This window comes from Chiloscyllium plagiosum, chromosome 32 (assembly GCF_004010195.1).
Source record: "Chiloscyllium plagiosum isolate BGI_BamShark_2017 chromosome 32, ASM401019v2, whole genome shotgun sequence".
NCBI lineage: Eukaryota > Metazoa > Chordata > Chondrichthyes > Orectolobiformes > Hemiscylliidae > Chiloscyllium > Chiloscyllium plagiosum.
Window position 1 is genome coordinate 24755581 of NC_057741.1, and position 21293 is coordinate 24776873.

General features: G+C 39.7%; 1 protein-coding gene across 2 annotated transcripts in view; it reads right to left on the bottom strand.

Moving 5' to 3' along the window:
- The window catches only part of LOC122539423 (neuronal vesicle trafficking-associated protein 1-like), a 59570-nt gene extending 38537 nt beyond the window's left edge, over nt 1-21033 (bottom strand). Inside the window, exons 1-2 of one of the 2 annotated variants that reach the window (XM_043674247.1) lie at nt 20755-21033; nt 19864-20040 (exon numbers count right to left, since the gene is read on the bottom strand). In XM_043674247.1, coding sequence (XP_043530182.1) covers nt 19864-19992 — 129 coding nt within the window. In that variant the 5' untranslated portion in view covers nt 19993-20040; nt 20755-21033. The other variant, XM_043674248.1, reaches the window with a different exon arrangement.
- Between the last annotated feature and the right edge of the window lie 260 nt (nt 21034-21293).

The window sequence follows — 21293 nt, forward strand, 5'->3', positions numbered from 1 at the left end:
ATCTGCCATTGATTTCATACATACCTGATAATGGCTGTAAATTGAACTTGACTTTTTTTTGAGAGGGGGGAAATCTCAGATGGAAATGGACAGTGTTAATGATGGCGTACATGTGATCAGAGCTTTCATTCAGAATCAAATACAATACTAGGTTTGCACTTAATTAGCGTCAGGCAGCTACTACATTTCTTTCTCAGTTGATCAGGATACCATGAAGCTGAAATTCCACTAACAATGCCAACCTATTTTGGCCAGCATACAGAAGGACTTCCTGTGGGGTTTTATACTGTCCCCTCATGTAAAACACTAAGTGCAGACCAGGTATCATCTTGTATCAAGCTGTGGGATCAGAGAGATCAGGATTTTCTAAACAGGGAGGGCCTATTGGTGGCAAGGATTTATATGAAACATTTTATATGAAACAATGTTCTGCTGATATGGGCAGAACATTGTTAACGTCCAGTGGTAATGTCCTGTGCAAGCTACATTGGCACACCCTTCTGTTTCTTTCTTTCTGCGTCTCTGCAAATTGTTTGCAGTTCTAACCTGCTCAGTTAGCAGAGAACCAACCAATCAGCTTTGCTTGTAAACAAGTCCTCAGCCCTGTGATGGGTTGCAGGAAGTCATAGCCAGAAAAACAGATCACAATAGACATTGGAATTCCTTGCATGAAATTATGTAGCCATCCTGGTAAATTTTTGTTATTAAAAATAGTTCTTTCTCCTAATCTTTAAAAACTGTAAGAAATAAGAAGACATATGTCTTACTCTCCATGGCTGTGCTGCAACCTGTTGTTATAACTTTTATTCATTTTATAAAATTTAGGGCTGAATCTCCCTGGGCTATTGCTGATGGACTGAAGGTGAGAGGGTGGGCAAAATTTCAGAAGACATGTCAGGTGAAGAGTCAGACATGTTCTTCCCATTGGCAGTGTGGAATAGTGGTGGGAACATTTTGACCACCCACTGGGCGGTCAATGAGAGTGGAAAACCATCCAATCACTTTTTTCTAAGTCTTTCTTAAAAAGTTTCTTAGAATGTTTTCTGTATTACGTAAAAAGAAGTCATGTTGTTGTTGCCTGTTGGGAGAGTTTGTGAACAATGGTTGAAGTCAAAATTGGACATAGTTGAATTGCTAGCATTATGTCACACATGAAGAACAGCACATGCATTGAAGCTCAAGCAGCATTTTTTCAAGAAAATGCTGCTTCCTTCAAGAAAAATGAAAAAAAAGAGGAAGAATTAGGCAGGAGATCTTCCAGAATCAAAACACAGAAACTGAAGACCATAGTTGAAGCATTAAGACTATTTCTCTCCATGGATGGTGCCAGACCAGTTCAGTTTCTCTATCAATCTCTTGTTTGCTTTACATTTTCAACATCTGCAGTATTTTGATTTTATTTGACCTTATGGAATCTCCAACTTCAACAAAATTAAAATTCAAATGTACTGGAGACTAATACAAGGGAGAAGAGATGTTGCAGAAGCTGAATGGGGATGCAAGTAAAGAAAATTTCCACTCCACAATTAATTAACTATTCTTTTGGTAACCTGTATAAAATAGTAATTATACAGTGCAACAGTGAAAAGATTTACCAACCCAGCTAGTGAGAGCCTGACAGTGATGCAAAATGGAACAGTGCAGTAGTTTATTGACTTTGATATTCTACCTCATTCCACTCTCAACCCACAGAGGAGAAATAAAACAAATCAATTATGTATCAAGTTGGTAAAATACCCCCAAAATCTGATGTTTCTGTTTCTAGCTCATTTTGAACAAAACTAAAATTGGGTTGCACCTTTCTGGCCCATTGTCATTGGGCTGGAGGCGGCAGGGTGAACGAGATGGTTGTTGGAGAGGTGGAAGTGGTGTGTAATGCAAAGAGTCACTCATTCTTATCATTGGCAGTATGGAATAGTCGTAGGAATGTTTGGTGGCTTGCCCATTCAATGAAAGACAATGAAAGTGACAAGACCACTATTGACTTCCCAGCAGGTGGGGGAATTGTGTGCTTTTTAGGATAACCCACAGACCCAGAAAGTCTCTGACAGCAGGTGGCCACCTCTGTCTCAACAGTACTATTAATGCTCCATGACCACACAGCACTTGCCCCTCCCTCCTGTGAGGGACCTCTCCATGGTGCTGAAACTTCAGTGGCCACCATTAATGTTGATGCTACGGAACTGCCAGCCTTCAAAAGATGTTTCAAGCATGCATTACTTATTTGTCGTTGAAGATTCATCCACAAAAAAAATTGGTCCAGCTGGGTTAGACGAAGACAGTGGACCAACACACAGACAAATCTCTCACCCGGTTATTTTAATCAATGGCAGTTTGGTAGTTTCATGAATTAGTGATGGAGTCTCATGCGATGTACTAATCTTCTGATCCTTATCAACATAAAAAGTATCCAGAACATGCCCTAACAATTTGACTAAAAATTCTCATCTTAGAGTGTTGCCGAATCATTTGGGGCTTCTTAATCTTAAAAGCACTGCAAATCTTCTGGAAGGCAGCTACCTGTGAATGCTTCCCTTAGTGGAAAGTTAAATTTTCCCTCAGTAGCAGATGCCATTATTCCTGGTGTCTTAATGGGCATACATTGTGTGAAATAGTCTTGGCATATTGTAATGTATATAATCTTAAGCCATTCACCCATAATGTTTGTCCTATACCAATTATCAATGATAGAGGATCAAGGACATCATTTCATAGAAAGCTGTTAAATACTGACTTTTCACATCTTACATCCTTATTTTCAACATTATATATTTTGTCTATACACACACATTATTAAAAACGTTCCTTCTCTTGGGAAGAGTTTACCCCTCGGCAGTTGAACATGATTCCTCCAATTGAGGAGCCACCAAAATCAAGGATACAAGTAAGACAACAGAACTGGAAGAATTCAGATGCTTTTGAGGATCTTAAGAATGGAGTGGACCACAGAGATGAAAACCAAACATCAAAATCATAATGTTACTTAACCAAGACCAAAGGCAGGTCAGCAAGCATAGTGGTGATAGGTGTGAGATGCAATGTATGAGATTTATCTATGTTTTAGTATTATTTACTTTTTGATTTTAAACTGGTGTCATCTGTTTTTTGTGCCAGATCCAGTCAACAAAACTTGTTTCTTCCAGAAACAGGAATATGAGTGGATCCTCGTAGAGGGATTGAATGAGACATGTCTGTGCTGAGACCATGGGATCTGCAGAGACAGCAGAATGGGAAATGTTGGCTTCCTGTAGAGAGCAGCTGTGTCTCAATCTCAGGATGACCAATTAAAGAAGGAAGGTGAAATTCAAATGGGACCCTTGTTAATCCTGGCACCTAATACTGGAGACCTGGTTCCCAGAATGCAAACTGAAAACCAGAATGTATCGATGTGAAGAAGTTTAAATGATTAGGTAGGTTTGTAGTTATTGTGATTCCTTAAAAAAACCGGAGAGAAAATTCTTGCAGTTTAAGTTGGAATTTGTTTTCATTAGGAGAGATTTTATGAGCAAAGTAAACAGTTAACATTAGGCTTTCAGTTAGAAGGTTCTATAAATTGTTGGGAGCTTTCGACTAAGGGGAAAGCACTCATTGATTGAAAATAATTTAGCTTGGCAATTTGCAGAAGTCTTGGCTGAAGCTGGAAATGTAAAATAGTTGCTCTTGAGAAGGAAGACTTGTTAAGGAATAGGTTACTTCAGTGCAAGAAGTTTAATGTTAGAATTCCAGATCAGAAGTATTTGGTTAAACCCCTGAAAGATTTTCTCAGCTTCGGCTAGCCCTAAGCTCAGTGGTATGAAGACTCAAGCAAGAGGGTCTCAGATTACTGACACTGGGGATTGAAGCCACGGTTAAATTAAGCCACAGAGTTGTGATAGAGAGGGAATTCTCCCTGGTGAGAGTACTGTAAAGAAGTGCTGTGGGGAGTAATGTGATTATATTTCACCATGTGTTTCGAAATCTTTAAAATTGAATTATAGAAAAATAGAATAAAACCAAACTATTTAATCTTCATTTCATTTATGTAGTAAGCTTCAGACATTGTTAAAACTACATCTGTATCACTGTATATGTGTACTTCAGTGTTAAAACCAAAACAAAACCTGATTTACCAAGCCGGATTTCAGTCTGGGGTCTGACTCCAGATCAAAACAGATGAATGGAGCTTCAAGCTTTAAATGAGCATGTTCTGGAAAGAACCATAGAGTTTAATAGACTTGACAAATAACTTCAGAGATAGCAGAGACTTCAAAGTTTGAATATCATATCCAGTTTGAAAGGGAGAAGGTTGGATCTAAGACTAAGATTTTAAATTTAAATTAGAGTAACTATGTGGGATAAAAGCTGAACTGGCTGAAGTGAACCGAAACAGATGAACAGAAATGCAGTGGCAGACATCAAAGGGGATGTTTCCGAATGTATATTCCTACTATAAAGAAAATGTCGAAGTGAAGGTCTGACCAACTGTAGAAGTTGGGAAAATCATTGAAGAAACAAAAGCATGTAACTGCATAAAGATGAGTGAAAAGTCAGATGATTGTGCTGATTACAAAGCATGGTAGAGATGGACTAAAGAGATAAACCATGATGATAAAGCAGCTAGATAAAAATGAAAAAAAAAAGACAGCAAGAGTTTCTACAGGAATATGCAAAGGCAAAGAGTACATAAGGTAAGTGTTGGTCCTCTAGAGATTGAGGATGAGAAGTTAATAATAGATAAGGAAATGGCAGATGAAATAAATAACTGTTTTGCTTCTATCTTCACCATAGGAGGAGTCACACAGTGTCAAATCTTTTAACTTACTTATAGAAAATATACAGTGACACTTCGTGCCATCTAGATTATCTCCTCATACTTACTATATTTTGTATATTAAACCAAATGAGTCAGCCATGACCAATTTTTCTGTCACCGATGGTATTGTAACAACATGAGGAACACACTCGCCCTGGTGCTTGAAATTTTGTTACTGACAGATGCCACAAATACTTTGCTGCTCATCACTCAATTCTTACACAAAGGAAGTCACTTGGTAGATTTCAGATATTTCACTTCTGGTTACCACTCCAATTAACTCTCATACCAGTATTGTGATTGCTTCCAGTGGTCACACTTTCACCTCTTGTTTGGGCGTGACTGCTACCAGCATACAATGATTGAATGGTTAATTTATTTCCAATGGCAAGATATAAAGTCTTTCTCAAAATTGCACATTAATTTCTCAGTGGTAACACAGCAATGTATCCTAAAGATAACTACACTAAGACAGGGATTAATCTTTCCTCTGACTGAAGTAAACTAAAGCCAGACTCTTCAGTTCCACCAGAATTCTGATGTAAACTCTGCTCCTGATTCCATCAATGTTCCTCATTAGGGAGTCCTTCTCAAGGTTAGGAAAGGGCAGGAAGAGAAAGTGACTGACAGTAATTTTAAGTATCAGCCACATTTCGGCAATTGGTAAGAGAGGATTTGATCTTCTTTTTAACTCTTGCCTTAACCAATGCAAATAACCTGTAGAGTCATAGAAATGTACAGCACAGAAACAGACCCTTCGGTCCCATTCACCCATGGCGACCAGATATCCCAACCTAATCTAGTTCCATTTGCCAGCACTTGGTCCACATTCCTCCAAATCCTACTCATATACCCATCCAGATACCTTTCATATGTTGTAATTGTACCAGCCTCCACTTCTTCCTCCGGCAGCTCATTCCATACATGCACCACCCTCTGCGTGAAAATATTGCCCCTTAGGTCCCTTTTAAATTTTTCCCCTCACCCTAAACCTACACCCTCTAGTTCTGGACTCGCCCAACCCAGGGAAAAGACCTTGACTATTCACCCTGTCCATACGCCTCATGCTTTTATAAACTTCTGTAAAGGTCACCAGTCAGCCTCCGACGCTCGAGGGAGAAGAGCCCCAATCTATTCAACCTCTCCCTATAGCTCAAATCCTCCAACCCCAGCAACATTCTTGTAAATATCTTTTCTGAACCCTTTCAAGTTTTACAACATCCTTCCTGTGGGAGGGAGATCAGAATTGCACACAGTATTTCAAAAGTAGCCTAACAATGTCCTGTACAATGCAGCATGACCTCCCAACTCCTCTACTCAGTGGTCTGACCAATAAAGGAAAGCATACCAAACGTCATCTTCACTATCCTATCTACCTGTGGCTCCACTTTCAAGGAACGATAAACCTGCACTCAAAGGTCTCTTTGTACGTCCAATGGGTAAAAATGATAGAATCAACAATAAAAAAATTGACAAACATATAACTGTCAATTTTTTCAATGTTCCTCTCATACTGGGGTAGATGTAACAGGAACATTGGAACAAAACCAACCTCCTCAGCCCCTCAAGCTTGCTCTTCTACTCAATTAGATCTTGACAGATGTCTATTCCAATATTATCCATTGCTTTGGCTCCATTGGACCTCCCTTCGTAACTTTAAAATAAAAGAGTTCACTCTTAAGTTTAAAATTCATTAATTCAGTTAGTATGTTTATTAGATTACTTACAGTGTGGAAACAGGCCCTTCGGCCCAACAAGTCCACACCTACCCGCTGAAGCGCACCCACCCAGACCCATTCCCCTACACCTAACACTACGGGCAATTTAGCATGGCCAATTCACCTAACCTGCACATTTTTGGACTGTGGGAAGAAACCGGAGCACCCGGAGGAAACCCATGCAGACACGGGGAGAATGTGCAAACTCCACACAGTCAGTCCCCTGAGGTGGGAATTGTATCCAGGTCTCTGGCGCTGTGAGGCAGCAGTGCTAACCACTGTACCACCGTGCCCCCCACTTTATATAGAAGAGTAATCTATCACAATTATATAAAACAAAGAATAGGGAATGTTGGAGATCTGAAACAAACAAGAAGAGAAATTGCTGGAAAAACTCAGCAGATCTAGCAGCATATGCAGACAGAAAACACAGTTAATGTTTTAAGTCCTGTGACCATTCTTCAAAATTAGAAGTAACTGTAGTGTTGGCCTTAAAAAAATCTCCAAAATCAGATTGTTAAGGGTTAATTGGACAGAATGAACAATTGAAGCAATATGGACAACCACACTAAAACCAGCACTGGTGTAAAAACAGCCTGTTTTGACTGGAAGGTAACTATGGTTGAGCCTGGGAACAGACTTATGCAGAAAACAGAGAAGCTTGGGTGTGTTTTTCCAACTCGTTTTCACATAGCGAAATGCCTGGGAATGTACTGAAAGAACTAAGAAATTGGGACATAGCCCATAACATCAGATTTAGAATAGCATTAATAAATCGAGACTTTGTCCCATTCATTGAACTTTCGCCAACAGACTGGGGTTTGAGAGACTAGTGCCACAGAGTTTGAGATAGAGCTTCAAGTGACCTCATCACCAGTCCCTGATGAGCTGAAAGGAAGAGAGACTCATTTGTATGTATAGGTATAAAGTAGTTTAGCTAATCAGTTAGTTTATTAGTTTGTATGTAACATAGATTAAGCTAGTAGATTTGCTCATTAGTTTGTATATAAGCAGATTAAGCTAAAATTTGTTATGCATTGAAGTACACGTCTTCTTGTATTAATTTTGACCAGAACTCAAAGAAGCTGTTAGGCACTTTCAGCAGAACAATACAGTAACCTACAAAAATGCAGCTTTATTTAACATTGTGCAGGTATAAGAAAGGTAATTCAGCTTACCAAGCATATTTCTCTCACAAATCACTCCAACATTTCAAGCAACCTATTTAACATCCTGCATAATGTCTGCAAAGCTTCTCTCTACTCTTCCCAACAAAGCTGAACAATTATTTCTTGAACTATTTAATCATTTTTGTATAATTATCTTGTGAATCACAGTTCTGAAATTTTAGGGGTTTTTTTGAAAAGCTGTCAGTTTCTACGACACTTATTGCATCTCTGGAAGTCAACGCGATGTTCATTTGTCAATAAAGAAAAATAAATCTCGAATTTTGGTTGAAGGTTGTCATTTACATGGGCATCTTCCCCAACCACCAGACATCTCAAAAGCTCTTTTACAGCCAATCAAGTGTTTTTGAAGCTCAGTCTTTATTACTGTAGGAAATGTAGTAGACAATTTGGGCACAGGAAGTTCCTACGTGTGATAACAGACACCATCTCTCTGGACTCCTCTGCTTTTGCTAAATTGTCAGACTTTTATTCTGACATCAGTAATGGGTAAGCAGGATTTTGTTTGCCAACTTCATGTCTGTCACTGACAGCTATCTGAAACTATTCGCAACCTTTCATAATTGATGTGGAGATGAACTTTCAACTACAATGCTTAATCAAAGACCAAGAGACTTTAAGTAGGGTCGTAAAGATGGAAAGCACACTACTGAGACAGAAATACAGAGAAGGAATTCCAGAGCTTAGGATCTATTTTTTGGGTCTGCAGATTGCAAGAAGCAAAAATGGTCTTTAGTAGGATCATACAGACATACAGCATGGAAACAGACACTTCGGTCCAATTTGTCCATGCCACCAGATATGCAAACACAGAGTTCTGATGAAGGGCTTTTGCCCGAAACGTCGATTCTCCTGCTCCTCGGATGCTGCTTGACCTGCTGTGCTTTTCCAGCACTGCACTCTTGACTCTGATCTCCAGCATCTGCAGTCCTCAATTTCTCAGAGATCTCCCAACCCAATCTAGTCCCACCTGCCAGCACCCAGCCCATATCCATCCAATTCATATACCCATCCAGATGCCTTCTAAATGCTGCAATTATACTAGCCTCCAACACTTCCTCTGGCAGCTCATTCCACAGATGCACCACCCTCTGCGTGAAAAAGTTCATGTTGGATGTGGGAATGTAGGGAGAGTTTATGTGTTACTGAGGATTACATCTGCAATAAATGCTGTTGGATGCAAATCTTATCAGATAGGATAGATCGGTTGGAGCAACAGTTAGAGGCAATGAGGAATTTACAAGAGCTAGGGGGTATAATGGATGGCAGTTATAGGAATGGAGAAAAGTCGCAGATAAAGTCACACAGATGGGTTAACTCCAGGAAAGGCAAGAGAGGTAGGCAGGTAATGCAGGAGTCTTCTGTGGCTATCCCCATTTCAAACAAGTATGCTGTTTCGGAAAATGGTTGGGGGTGATGGATGCTGAGGGGAATGTAGCACAAACAACCAAGTTTCTGGTATCGAAACCAGCTCTAATGTAATGGGGGTACATCGGGTTCCAAGCGATCAATTTGTGTTAGGCCACTCTCTAGTCAGAGGCACAGTTTCTGTGGCCAGCAGCGAAGAATCAGAATGGTGTGTTGCCTCCCTGGGACCAAGATTAAGGATGTCTCAGAGAGGGTGCAGAATGTTCTCAAAGGGGAGAGGGACCAGGAGGTCATTGTACACAGTGGAGCCAACAACACAAGAAGGGAAAAGGATGAGATTCTGAAGGGAGAATATAGGAAGTTAGACAGGAATTTAAAAAGGAAGTCCTCAAGGGAGTAATATCTGGATAACTCCTGGTGCTACGAGCTAGTGAGGGGAAGAATAGGAGAATAGAGCAGATGAATGCATGGCTGAGGAGCTGGTATATGGGAGAAGGATTCACATTTTGCATTCATTGGAATCTCTTCTGGAGTACAAGAAGGATGGATTGCACCTGAATTGGAAGGGAATTAATATACCGGCAGGGAGATTTGCTAGAGATGCTCTAGAAGATTTAAACTAGTAAGTTTGGGGGGGTGGGGGGGTGGAAACCAGGGGGATAGTGAGGAAAGAGATCAATCCCAGACTGGTACAATTGAGAAAAGAAGCGAATCAAACAGTCAGGGCAGGCAGGGACAAAGCAGAGAACAAGGTAGGACTGATGAATTAAATTACATTTATTTCAATGCAAGAAGCCTAACTGGGAAGGCAGATGAACTCAGGGCATGGTTAGGAACACGGGACTGGGATATCATAGCAATTTCGGAAATGTGGCTCAGGAATGGGCAGGACTAGCAGCTTAATGTTCCAGGGTACAAATGCTACAGGAAGGATAGAAAGGGAGCAAAGAGAGGAGGGGGAGTGGCGTTTTTGATATGGGACAGGGATACAGATGTACTTAGGGAAGATATTCCTGGGAATATATCCAGGGAAGCTATTTGGATGGAACTGAGAAATAGGAGAGGGATGATCACTTTATTGGGGTTGTATTACAGACCCCTGAATAGTCTGCAGGAAATTGAGAAACAAATTTGTAAGGAGATTTCAGTTATCTGTAGATAATAGGGTGATCATGGTAGGGGATTTTAACTTTCCAAACATAGACTGGGACTGCCATAGTGTTAAGGGTTTAGATGGAGAGGAATTTGTTAAATGCATACAAGAAAATTTTATGATTCAGTATGTGGATGTACCTACGAGAGAAGGTGCAAAACTTGACCTACACTTGAGAAATAAGATTGGGCAGGTGACTGATGTGTCAGTGGGGGAGCACGTTGGAGCCAGCAATCATATTTCTATCAGTTTTTAAAATAGGGATAGAAAAGGATAGACCAGATCTAAAAGTTGAAGTTCTAAATTGAAGGCAGGCTAATTTTGACAGTATTAGGCAAGAACTTTCAAAAGCTGATGCTCGCAGGTAAAGGGACAGCTGGAAAATGGGAAGCCTTCAGAAACGAGAATCCAGAGACAATATATTCTTGTTAGGGTGGAAAAAAAAGGCTGATAAGTGTAGGGAATGCTGGATGACAAGATGAAGTAAGGATTTGGTTAAGTAAAAGAAGAAAGCATATGTAAGGTATAGACAGGATAGATTGAGTGAATCCTCAGAAGAGTATAAAGGCAGTAGAAGTATATTTAAGAGGGAAATCAGGAGGGCAAAAGGGGGACATGAGGTAGCTTTGGCAAATAGAGTTAAGGAGAATCCAAACGGTTTTTACAAATACATTAAGGACAAAATGATAACTAGGGAGAGAATAGGGTCCCTCAAAGATCAGCAAGGCGGTCTTTGTGTGGAGCTGCAAGAGATGGGGGAAGATACTAAATGAGTATTTTGCATCAGTGTTTACTATGGAAAAGGATATGGAAGATATAGAATATAGGGAAATAGATGGTGACATGTTGAAAAATGTCCATATTACAGAGGAGGAATGCTGGATGTTTTGAAATACGTAAAGGTGGATAAATCTCCAGGAGTTGATCAGGTGTAGCCTAGAACTCTGTGGGAAGCTAGGGAAGTGATTGCTGGGCCCCTCACTGTGATATTTGTATGTCAGTAGTCACAGCCAAGGTGCCAGAAGACTAGAGGTTGGCTAACGTGGTGCCACTGTTTAAGAAAGGTGGTAAGGGAACTATAGACCAGTGAGCCTGAGGTCAGTGGTGAGCAAGTTGTTGGAGGGAATCCTGAGGGACAGGATTTACACGTATTTGGAAAGGCAAGGACTGATTAAGGATAGTCAACAACTTTGGGAAACATGTCTCACAAACTTGATTGAGTTTTTTGAAGCAGTAAGAAACAAGATTGATGAAGGCAGATTGGTGGATATGATGCATATGGACTTCATATTCGACAAGGTTCCCTACAGGAGAATAGTTAGCAGGGTTAGATCTCATGGAATACAGGGAGAACTAGCCATTTGGATACAGAACTGATGCAAAGGTAGAAGACAGAGGGTGATGGTAGAGGTTTGTTTTTCAGACTGGAGGCTTGTGACCAGTGGAGTACCACAAGGATCGGTGTTTTGGGTCCACTGCTTTTCGTCATTTATATAAATGACTTGGATGCGAGCTTAGGAGGTATAGTTAGTTTGAAGATGACACCAAAATTGGAGGTGTAGTGGACTGTGAAGAGGGTTACCTCAGATTACAACAGGATCTTGACCAGATGGGCCAATGGGCTGAGAAGTGGCAGATGGAGTTTAATTCAGATAAATGCGAGGTGCTGCATTTTGGGAAAGCAAATCTTAGCAGGGCTTATACACTTAATGGTAAGGTCCTAGGTAATGTTGCTGAACAAAGAGACCTTGGATTGCAGGTTCATAGCTCCTTGAAACTGGAGTCGCAGGTAGACAGAATACTGAAGAAAACTTTTCTTTATTTGGTCAGAGCACTCAGTATAAGAGTTGGGAGGTCATGTTGCAGCTGTACAGGATGTTTGTTAGGCCACTTTTGGAATATTGTGTGCAATTGTGGTCTCTCTCTTAGCAGAAGGATATTACGAAACTTGAAAGGGTTCAGAATTGATTTACAAGAATGTTGCAAGGTGGATTTGAGCTATAAGGAGAGGCTGAACAGGCTGGGGCTGTTTTCCCTGGAGTGTCAGAGGCTGAGAGGTTTATAAAATCATGAGGTCATGGATAGGATAAATAGAAAAGTATTTTCCCTGGGATGGGGGAGTCCAGAACTAAAGGGCATAGGTTTAGGGTGAGAGGGGAAAGATATAAAAGAGACCTAAGGGGCAACGTTTTCATGTAGAGGGTGGTGTGTATATGGAATAAGCTGCCAGAGTTGTGGAGGTTGGTACAATTGCAACATTTAAAAGCCATCTGGATGGGTATATGAATAGGAAGGGTTTGGAAGGTTATGGGCCAGGTGCTGGCAGGTGGGACTAGATTGGGTTGGGATATCTGGTCCGCATGGGTGCGTTGGACTGAACGGTCTGTTTCCATGCTGTACATCTCTATGATTCTATTAAACACATGGCCAATAGTGCTTGAGCAACAATGATTGGTTGGCTTGCACACAGACATTAATTAGAAGAGGATAACTAAATTCAAAATTTACAAAGATAGGGAGAGGCAAGCTACAGAGGGATCTGACAACAAGAACGTGAATTTTAAAATCAAGACTGATTGACAAGGAAGTAATGCAGGTTAGCAAGCAATGAAATGATAAAAGTCTGGGTCTTGGTGATATTTACAGTGTAGCAATAGGTTGGTAAGTAAAAAGTAAAAGACTAATTACAAAATTACAAAAAGATCATGTACATCCTGCTTTTAATGCACTTTTTAAATACTGTTGAACCCTAACACAAGGTCCTGTCTAGCTCTATCACTTCTCAAAAGGTGAGAAAGCATACTGTGGCAACACAGGATGCAACCTGTCAATAAAATGGTATGTATGACTTTGTGTTGGAGCAGAAAACATAAACTTTGACCAGCTACCGATGTGCCATATCAAAGGTAATTAATAATCCAGAAGATATAATAAGTACCACCAGCTTTATGAAATGGCTTTCAAATATGAATAGGAAAAGATTTGGAATAGACTTTAGTAAACCTCCACTTAAGTGTTAAAATTACTTCCGCTTATCATTGTCCTCTAGTTTTAAAATTGTGAACTAAAATAAGACAATCAGCTCACATTCCATTAGCTCCACTGGTGTGAAACCACTGAAAAGAAAAGAATGTACAAAATATCACATGAATAAGCAAGAAACAAACGCTGACTGGCATATTTAACAGAGATGTTTCAGTGCAGTCATTTCTAGGATGATCCAAGTTTCAGATACCTGCTCAATTCAACACTAACACTGTTGAGAAGACCAGAAGTCAAATAACATCAGTTTACCCTTGACGAAGATGAAACCTCCATTTCTGATAGTATAAAGAAATTTTAAATTCTCTCCTCATACCTCAAGTGTTAGATGACAACAACAACAACCACAACAACTTGACCACCTAAAAATCTACTTGCATATGCGAAATATGAATTCAAAACAGATAACTTCATTACTAGAGGGATACAATTATCATGTATTCCAAATCAACTATATTTAACAAATGTAGCACCTAATATTTAAATTAGAAAAGCTGATGTTGTTCTGATTTTCTCTCCAATTAAGACAGTCTCATCAAGTCCTTTGTTCTTACATAAAAACATAATAACGAAATATTTATTTCTTAAACTTTTACTCTTAAATCACTCACCATAGCACATTCTGAGTTAGATGGAATAAGGTATTTGGCCATGGACTATTCCATAATCTCAGTGACCTCTGCAAGACAGCAAGACTATCTTTCAAACATGACCTGGGGCTTATAGCTACTATTGTTATCATCATCTGTGCCACTAGAAAATCAATACATTATTCTCAATGAGAAGACCCAGATGGACAAAAACCACTTCATTTCCTCTGTGTGCTATTTTCCTGTACTGGTTAATTTATTTGAATTAAATTCCTGCCTGAGCTAATTTAACAGTCAACAACAACATTTATTTGAAGTGATGTAATGACAACCAAAGAGAAAACTGGTGATGCAGTAGTAGTACCCCTGCCTCTAAGCCAGAAGCTCAGGATTTAAAACCCACTCCAGAAATTGTTAGTCAAGATGACGTGTTATGAAGCCAGCTTGTGGTAATACTAGAAAAGTCCGATTTTCAAGTGAAACCCAGCTTGATAAATCCTAAGGATTTTTTTCCCAATATGTAAGCAACGGCAGTTACTGAACATTTTCACATAAGTCTATAAATAAATAAACATAAACACACATACCAAGAACAGCTTCTTCCCCATTGTTATTAGACTTCTGAACGGACCTCTCAAATTTCAAATCTATTGTTGATCTTGCTTTTTGTGCACCTTCTGTGCAGACATAATTTTGTAATCCTCACTCTGTTCTATCACCCTATGATCTTTGTATGGTATGACCTGCCTGTACTACGTGCAAAACTAAACTATTCACAGTGCCTCAGTACAAGTGACAATAATAAATCAACTAGGTAAAAACAATGATTGCAGGTGCTGGAAACTGAATTCTAGATTAGAGTGGTGCTGGAAAAGCACAGCAGTTCAGGCAGCATCCGAGGAGCTTTAGTAAACCTCCACTTAAGTGTTTTTCCAGCACCACTCTAATCTAGAATCCAATAATAAATCAAACCAAATATACTTTGAACAAAAGAACGTTAGTTTATTGCACAGAAGTATATTTAAAAATTTGAAAAGATCTCATCTCAAACAGCAAAATGTAACCCTTTATTACAACAGCATCGTTTACTGACAACTACAGTGATGCACTTTTTCTATCTGAATTTTCTATTCAAATAACAAATTTGAAAGAATTTCTTCACATTCACAAAACATTATTCCTTCCATTACTATCTTGCCCTGAGATACACTGACTCTAACTAACTCACTGACTCCTCAAAGTTGAACTTTTAAAAAAAGCACTGTCTACTTGAAGTGCTAAAAGTATTTAAGACATCTTTCCAGCTCTAGTAGCCTGAAGACTTTTTTCCAACTCAGATAACCTGACCACACCCACAAACTAAACTACCCTTCTTCTGGTATGAATCTTTTCTTCTCCACTGAGACATAACCATCTGTCCATCATAAAAATTTAAATTTTGTAAAACTTCAACAATTAACTCCACAAGTAGCTATTTAGCTTAAGTTACATGCTATTTGAAATGACCTTAAAAAAAAACCACCTTGACAGAAGGATTGGTGATGGGTCCACTGCTTTTCATCATTTATATAAATGATTTGGATAAGAACATAGGAGGTACAGTTAGTAAGTTTGCAGATGACACCAAAATTAGATATGTAGTGGACAGCAAAGAATGTTACCTCAGAGTATAATGGGAACTCGATCAGATCGGCCAACGGGCTGACTAGTGGCAGATGGAATTTAATTTAGATAAATGGGAGGTGTTGCATTTGGAAAGCAAAATCAAGGCAGGACTTGTACACTTAATGGTAAGGTCCTGGGGAGTAGTGATGAACAAAGAGACCTTGGAGTGAAGGTTCATAGTTCCTTTAAAGTGGAGTCCCACATAGATGGTAGTTAAGGTGTTTAGCATGCTTGCCTTTATTGGTCAGTGCATGGAGTGTAATAGTTGGAAGGTCATGTTATGGTAGTACAGGTCATTAGTTAGGCCACTTTTGGAATACTGCATGCAATTCTTGTCTCCTTTGTTTAAAAAAAAAGGATGTTGCAAAACTGGAAAGGATTTCAGAAAAGATTTACAAAGATGTTGCCAGGGTTGGAGGATTTGACCTAAAGGGAGAGGCTGAATAAGCTGGGGTTGTTTTCCCTGAAGCGTCATAGGCTAAGGGTGATCTTATAGACGTTTATAAAATCATGAGGAGCATGGATTGGGTAAATAGACAAGGTCTTTTTCCTGGGGTAGCAGAGAGTCCAAAACTAGAGGGCATAAGTTTAAGGTGAGGGGGAAAGATTTAAAAAGGACCCAAGGGCAATTTTTTCACACAGAGAGTGATGAGTGTATGGAATGAGCTGCCAAGGGAGCGGTGAAGGCTGGTACAATTACAATATTTAAAAGGCATCTGGAAGGGTGGTCAAATAGCAAGGGTTTAGAGGGATATGTTCCAAATGCTGGCAAATGGGACTAGATTATTTTAGGATACCTGGTCGGCATAGACGAATTAGACTAAAGGGTCTGTTTCCATGCTGTACAGCTCTATGATTCCATGACTCTATAGCTAAAGCCAAAAATCAATATACCTCTCCAAACTTTGATAACATGTTGCCAAACAGGTTGAATATCAACTTGCAAATCCTTCCAATATACATCAACTGCAGGTCGTAAGAATGGGAGAGATTCCTGGTCAGCATGTGATAGAAAGGCATTGGAGCTTCTACCATCACTGTCCAATGCTCCAGGCTACAACGTGTGTAAAAGTGTATGTTACCACAGGAATTTAGATAATTTGAATCTAGTTGGCAAGATGGCCAGTATGGACAGGATTGTTCCCAACAGCACAATCCATATTCTCATTTAAGAATCATCCATACTGCAGTGGGTCTGGAGGCACATGTAGGCCAGACCAAGTCATCCAATGAAATCTGTCTTTACATGAGTAAACAAGAGGAGCTTTTACAACAAGAGTCAATGATTTCATGATAATCATTAAACTTCTAATTCCAGTTCTTTTAAAATTCAAATTTCACCATCATCCATAGTGCGATTCAAACCTAGATCACCAAAGTATTACCTTGTTCTCTGGATGATTAATCCAGCAACAATACTATTTTGTCATCACCTCCCCCTTCAATCAGCCTTTTCTTTTTAAGGTCACAGTTTGGCAAAATGACCGAAAGTGGTAAATTCTAAGGTTAAATGGAAGCTAATTACAATTGGAAGTTATAGATTGCTGATTGTTTGGCTAATTTCTTTTCAGAAAGACCAGGTTATCTCAAGGTCAGAAAAGAAAAGCAGCACATAATGACCACTTTTCTTTCTCGTTTTCCTTAAAAGAAGTGTCTACCAGCGCCTAGTCAACGTTTCATACAATGTCTAGGGAGCTCTGCCTGAAGCGCACCAGGAATACTAAATTCAACAAATCAAGATATGTGCAGTTGGATGTCCCATGGCATATCTTGTGATAAGTCAAATGATAATATCTATAAGGACAGCAGAAATAAGCCATATAAAGTAGATTGCAAAATGGTTACCTTCCAGGATTTTTTTTTAAAATATGGAGGTTAAGATGAATTTGTATTACTTTTAAGGCCAGAATGTCCAATAGTTGTTAAGTAAACTTGGGATGGGCAATACAGGTATTAAATTTGAGACTGTAGACATTTGGACTTATGTCATTTGTATTCCTGGATAGTTCCTGTGTTTTGAAGTGTGATATAAATATTTAAGTGGTACACTAGAATTGTGATCAGTGTCCCATTTTTATATTACATACACATTGCAGGAGTCAAAAGAGAAATCAGCAGATTTATTCCTCTTGGCACTGCCTATTTTCTGCCTTGAAAGCACAGCAGCTGAAGCTGACAGCACAGGCAGATGGTACAATCCCAGTCCTGTGCCAGTGTGACTCTGGACCAGTCACAACAATAACAGCCTTTGAATCCGGAATTGCTCATCTGATATTACCCCGTCACAACCCCCAACCCCAACTTCAACACACCACCTCCCCTGTGGGAAGCAAATTCCTGTGATGAAGATTGGCAGCTCACTAAGTCAAGCCCTGGGGTGCCTACTCCATGGTTGAAGAGATCTTTAAAACAGCCGCAGAGAACACAAAGCATCTCAGGGATTCTTGAACAACAAGAGTTTAAAAACGAATTGATGAAATAGATGGTCAAAGTAACAGCACACAAACTTATCTTTTTCATCAATTGTACAGCTTCCTTCAAGCTACATTTATCTGCTATTTTCATCAATATGGTCAGAAATCTCAATATTCTCTGCAGATTACGGCATTATACAGGATAATCCCCATGCCGTATGTCTGCTACATAACTACTTCAAATGATTCAATATATAAATTGGAAAATGCATTACAGCTGGCTGATCTCCCATAACATTGCTCCGCCATAGTCAAAGGCTGTTGTGATTATACCTGATAAACTGGTTGCCTCTGCTGAAGGACTGCATGTAATGAATTAGTCTAAGTAGACCAATTAGCAGCTAATTGATTTTTAAAGGTTCTGTAAGTTGCCAGCCACTAGACTTTTTTTTAGGAACAGGCTAACATTTCTCAAGGTCAAAAATATCAGCTTTTTTGCACTTGATATTTTTTTTGGTTCACTTTTAATTTTTGTTACGCAATTCACTTTGGATAGTGACGCAACCTCCCAAAGCTTGTAATGATTTACAATATAAACTGTAATACCATCCATAGTGCACAATACTACAACACCATAACTTTAATATTCAGAACACAGTCTACTTGGCTTCCAAAATTCATAAAAACACAAAATGCTGGAGAAGCTCAGTAGGTCTGGCAGCACCTAGGGAGACAGAAACAAAGTAACTTTTAAATCCAGTGTGACTCGATATTGCAATCTCTCTTGATAGTTGTCATGCTTAGACTGGAGCACAGGAGATGGAATGGGATGGGATGGGATGGGATGGGATGGGATGGAGTGAAAAGAGACATGATTGAGATGAAGAAAATTATGAGGCACAAATAGGATAGACAGGAAGGAATTTTTTATCTTGGTGGGGGAAATCAATGATTAGGTGATATAGGGGCAGGAGAAACCAATTCACCCAGATGGTGGTATTGGTGGTAGTGGGAACCTGGAACTTATTGCCTATAAGGGTGGTAAGGGCAGGAATCTTCAAACATTTAGTAAGTATTTAAATAGGCACTTGCAATTCCAAATCAAATCAAGACTATGTGGTGTGTGCTGGAAGATTGGATCAGAACAGTTAGGCATTAGTTTTTGATCAGCACAGAATCAATGGGCCAAAGAGCCTTTTTACGTGTTATAGGCCTCTATGACTCTTCATCCCTTCAGTTCCAAAAGGAGAAAGTCAAACTAAACTCAAAACATTAAATCTTTTTCTCTTCCTACATGCTGCTAAACTACTGAGTTTCTCCAGTACTTCGTTTTTATTTCATATTTCCAGTAGCATTTTATTTTTATAAAATCTCATATCCCTTTAACAGTTTCTGGTCCAAAGCAGTAAATCAAGATTCAGCAGGAAAATTCATGGGGCAATGATGTATTTTGATTGCATTAACATTAATGAGAATAACAAGTAGTTTTTTTTTAGCCCCCATGCTTCAGCACTGCTTGACATCCTATAAATACTACTGGAAAAATGAATTTTCCTGGTATTTTAAGTTAGTGGTCATTCTTCTTTCCATGAAAGATAAAGCCTGATCCTGTATCCTCAAAAGTGGACCTGACCCACGGCCAGAAAAGAGATGTTAACTCAGTCTCTCTCACACATACACACAGATACTGTCGGATCTGCAGTGTTTCCAGTATTTTCTGTTCTATTTCATATTTCCAGCATCCAGCAGTGCATTTTCTTTTGCTTCCAGAACCCCGTTTTCCCCTCTTTGCCTTTCTGGCTAATAATGGGAAGGGGAGGGTGACCGAATTAATTAAGCAGTTTTCTTATTTTACAGGTGCCCACCCCTCCCCTCCCCCCTTTACCAGCACACACTGTGTGTGTGTCAGCCTTTTGTTTTCCTGGTGCTTTTACCTTGTCTGGAGCTGGGAACTGGAGCTGGTTGACGTCGAGTGGCGTGATGAGAGGGATGGTATCGAAGCCATCTGTGGCTGCAGCCTTCCCATTGCTCTTCTCGGTCAAATTGTTCCCTAACTTCACCATGGCTGCAGAGAACCGGCAATCACTGGAGGGGCTTCCTCTATTCAGAAGCTGGGAGAGAAACGAAAGAGAAAGAGAGAGGGAGAGAAAAGCAATGAAGCGGGAGGGGCTTTTGAGAAGGAGCAACCTTCTATCAGAACTCAGTTGCAGCGCAATACTCAGGAGATCCCTAATGATATATGTAGATTAATATTTCTTGTCTTCCCCCTCCCTATTTTTGATTTTGCACATTTGAGGTCGTTGGGAGGTAGAAAAACGCTAAAGGCGAGGTTACACATTATTTAAATTGTATTTTTTCACACCATTGCAACCATGGAACAACATTAGATAAATGCCACAAGCCCTCAGCAATTACTGCATGAAAAAAAAATTACCTTGACGCACTGTAAAGCTGCGCACCAACAATGAATTGTGCAAACCCGGGGTGTATTTATTTCATTTTTTAACCCCAAAAAAAGAAAGCTGTACACGATCTGATGACTATCGTTTCTGAAACATGCACGCGAGGAAATGTCGAACGCGTATCATGTCAGTCAAAATATTCGAATGAATGAATGAATTCAATGTATCCTTTTACAAAAGAAATCGACAAACAAAAAAATGGCTTGGGAATCAATTTGATGCAGATAAAGTAAAACAATCTCACCAGACAACGCCACTTTGCAAAAGACAATATCTCCTCTTGCTGTCGATACACAAGAAGCAAATTTGCAAACTCTGCTCTCCTGGAATTATACCGAGGAATAAACTGCAGTAAAAATTTACCTGATTATATACGTATGTTATTTTCCCCAACCAACAAAAGAATAATGTTCTTTGATCGTTGTCTCCGAGGAAATGTCGCCCTGGCTCAGATAGAAAAATGGCGGAAATAAAGAAGGCAGCTCAAGAAGCGCTTCATCGGATGCAGTAAAAAGTCATTGATCGAGTTTGGAAAATGTTTTCATTTTCAAGCCTCGTCTGTGGTGACGCAGCCGCGGCACCGAGCCTTGTAAACAACAGGACGTCCCACCTTTAAAGGGACATCAGACCGTCTTCCTGCTGCATCCAGACTGCATCAAAACAGGGAAGGGGTAGGTGTGTGGAAAAGCACCTTTTATTTTTGAGAAGGTTGCTGATATGTCCCATTTCTCACGTTGAATGGTGGCTTTCAATTAGAGTCATAGAGATGTACAGACCCTTCGGTCCAACTCGTCCATGCCGACCAGATATCTCAACCCAATCTACTCCCACCTGCCAGCACCCGGCCCGTACCCCTCCAAACCCTTCCTATTCATATACCCATACAGATGCCTTTTAAATGT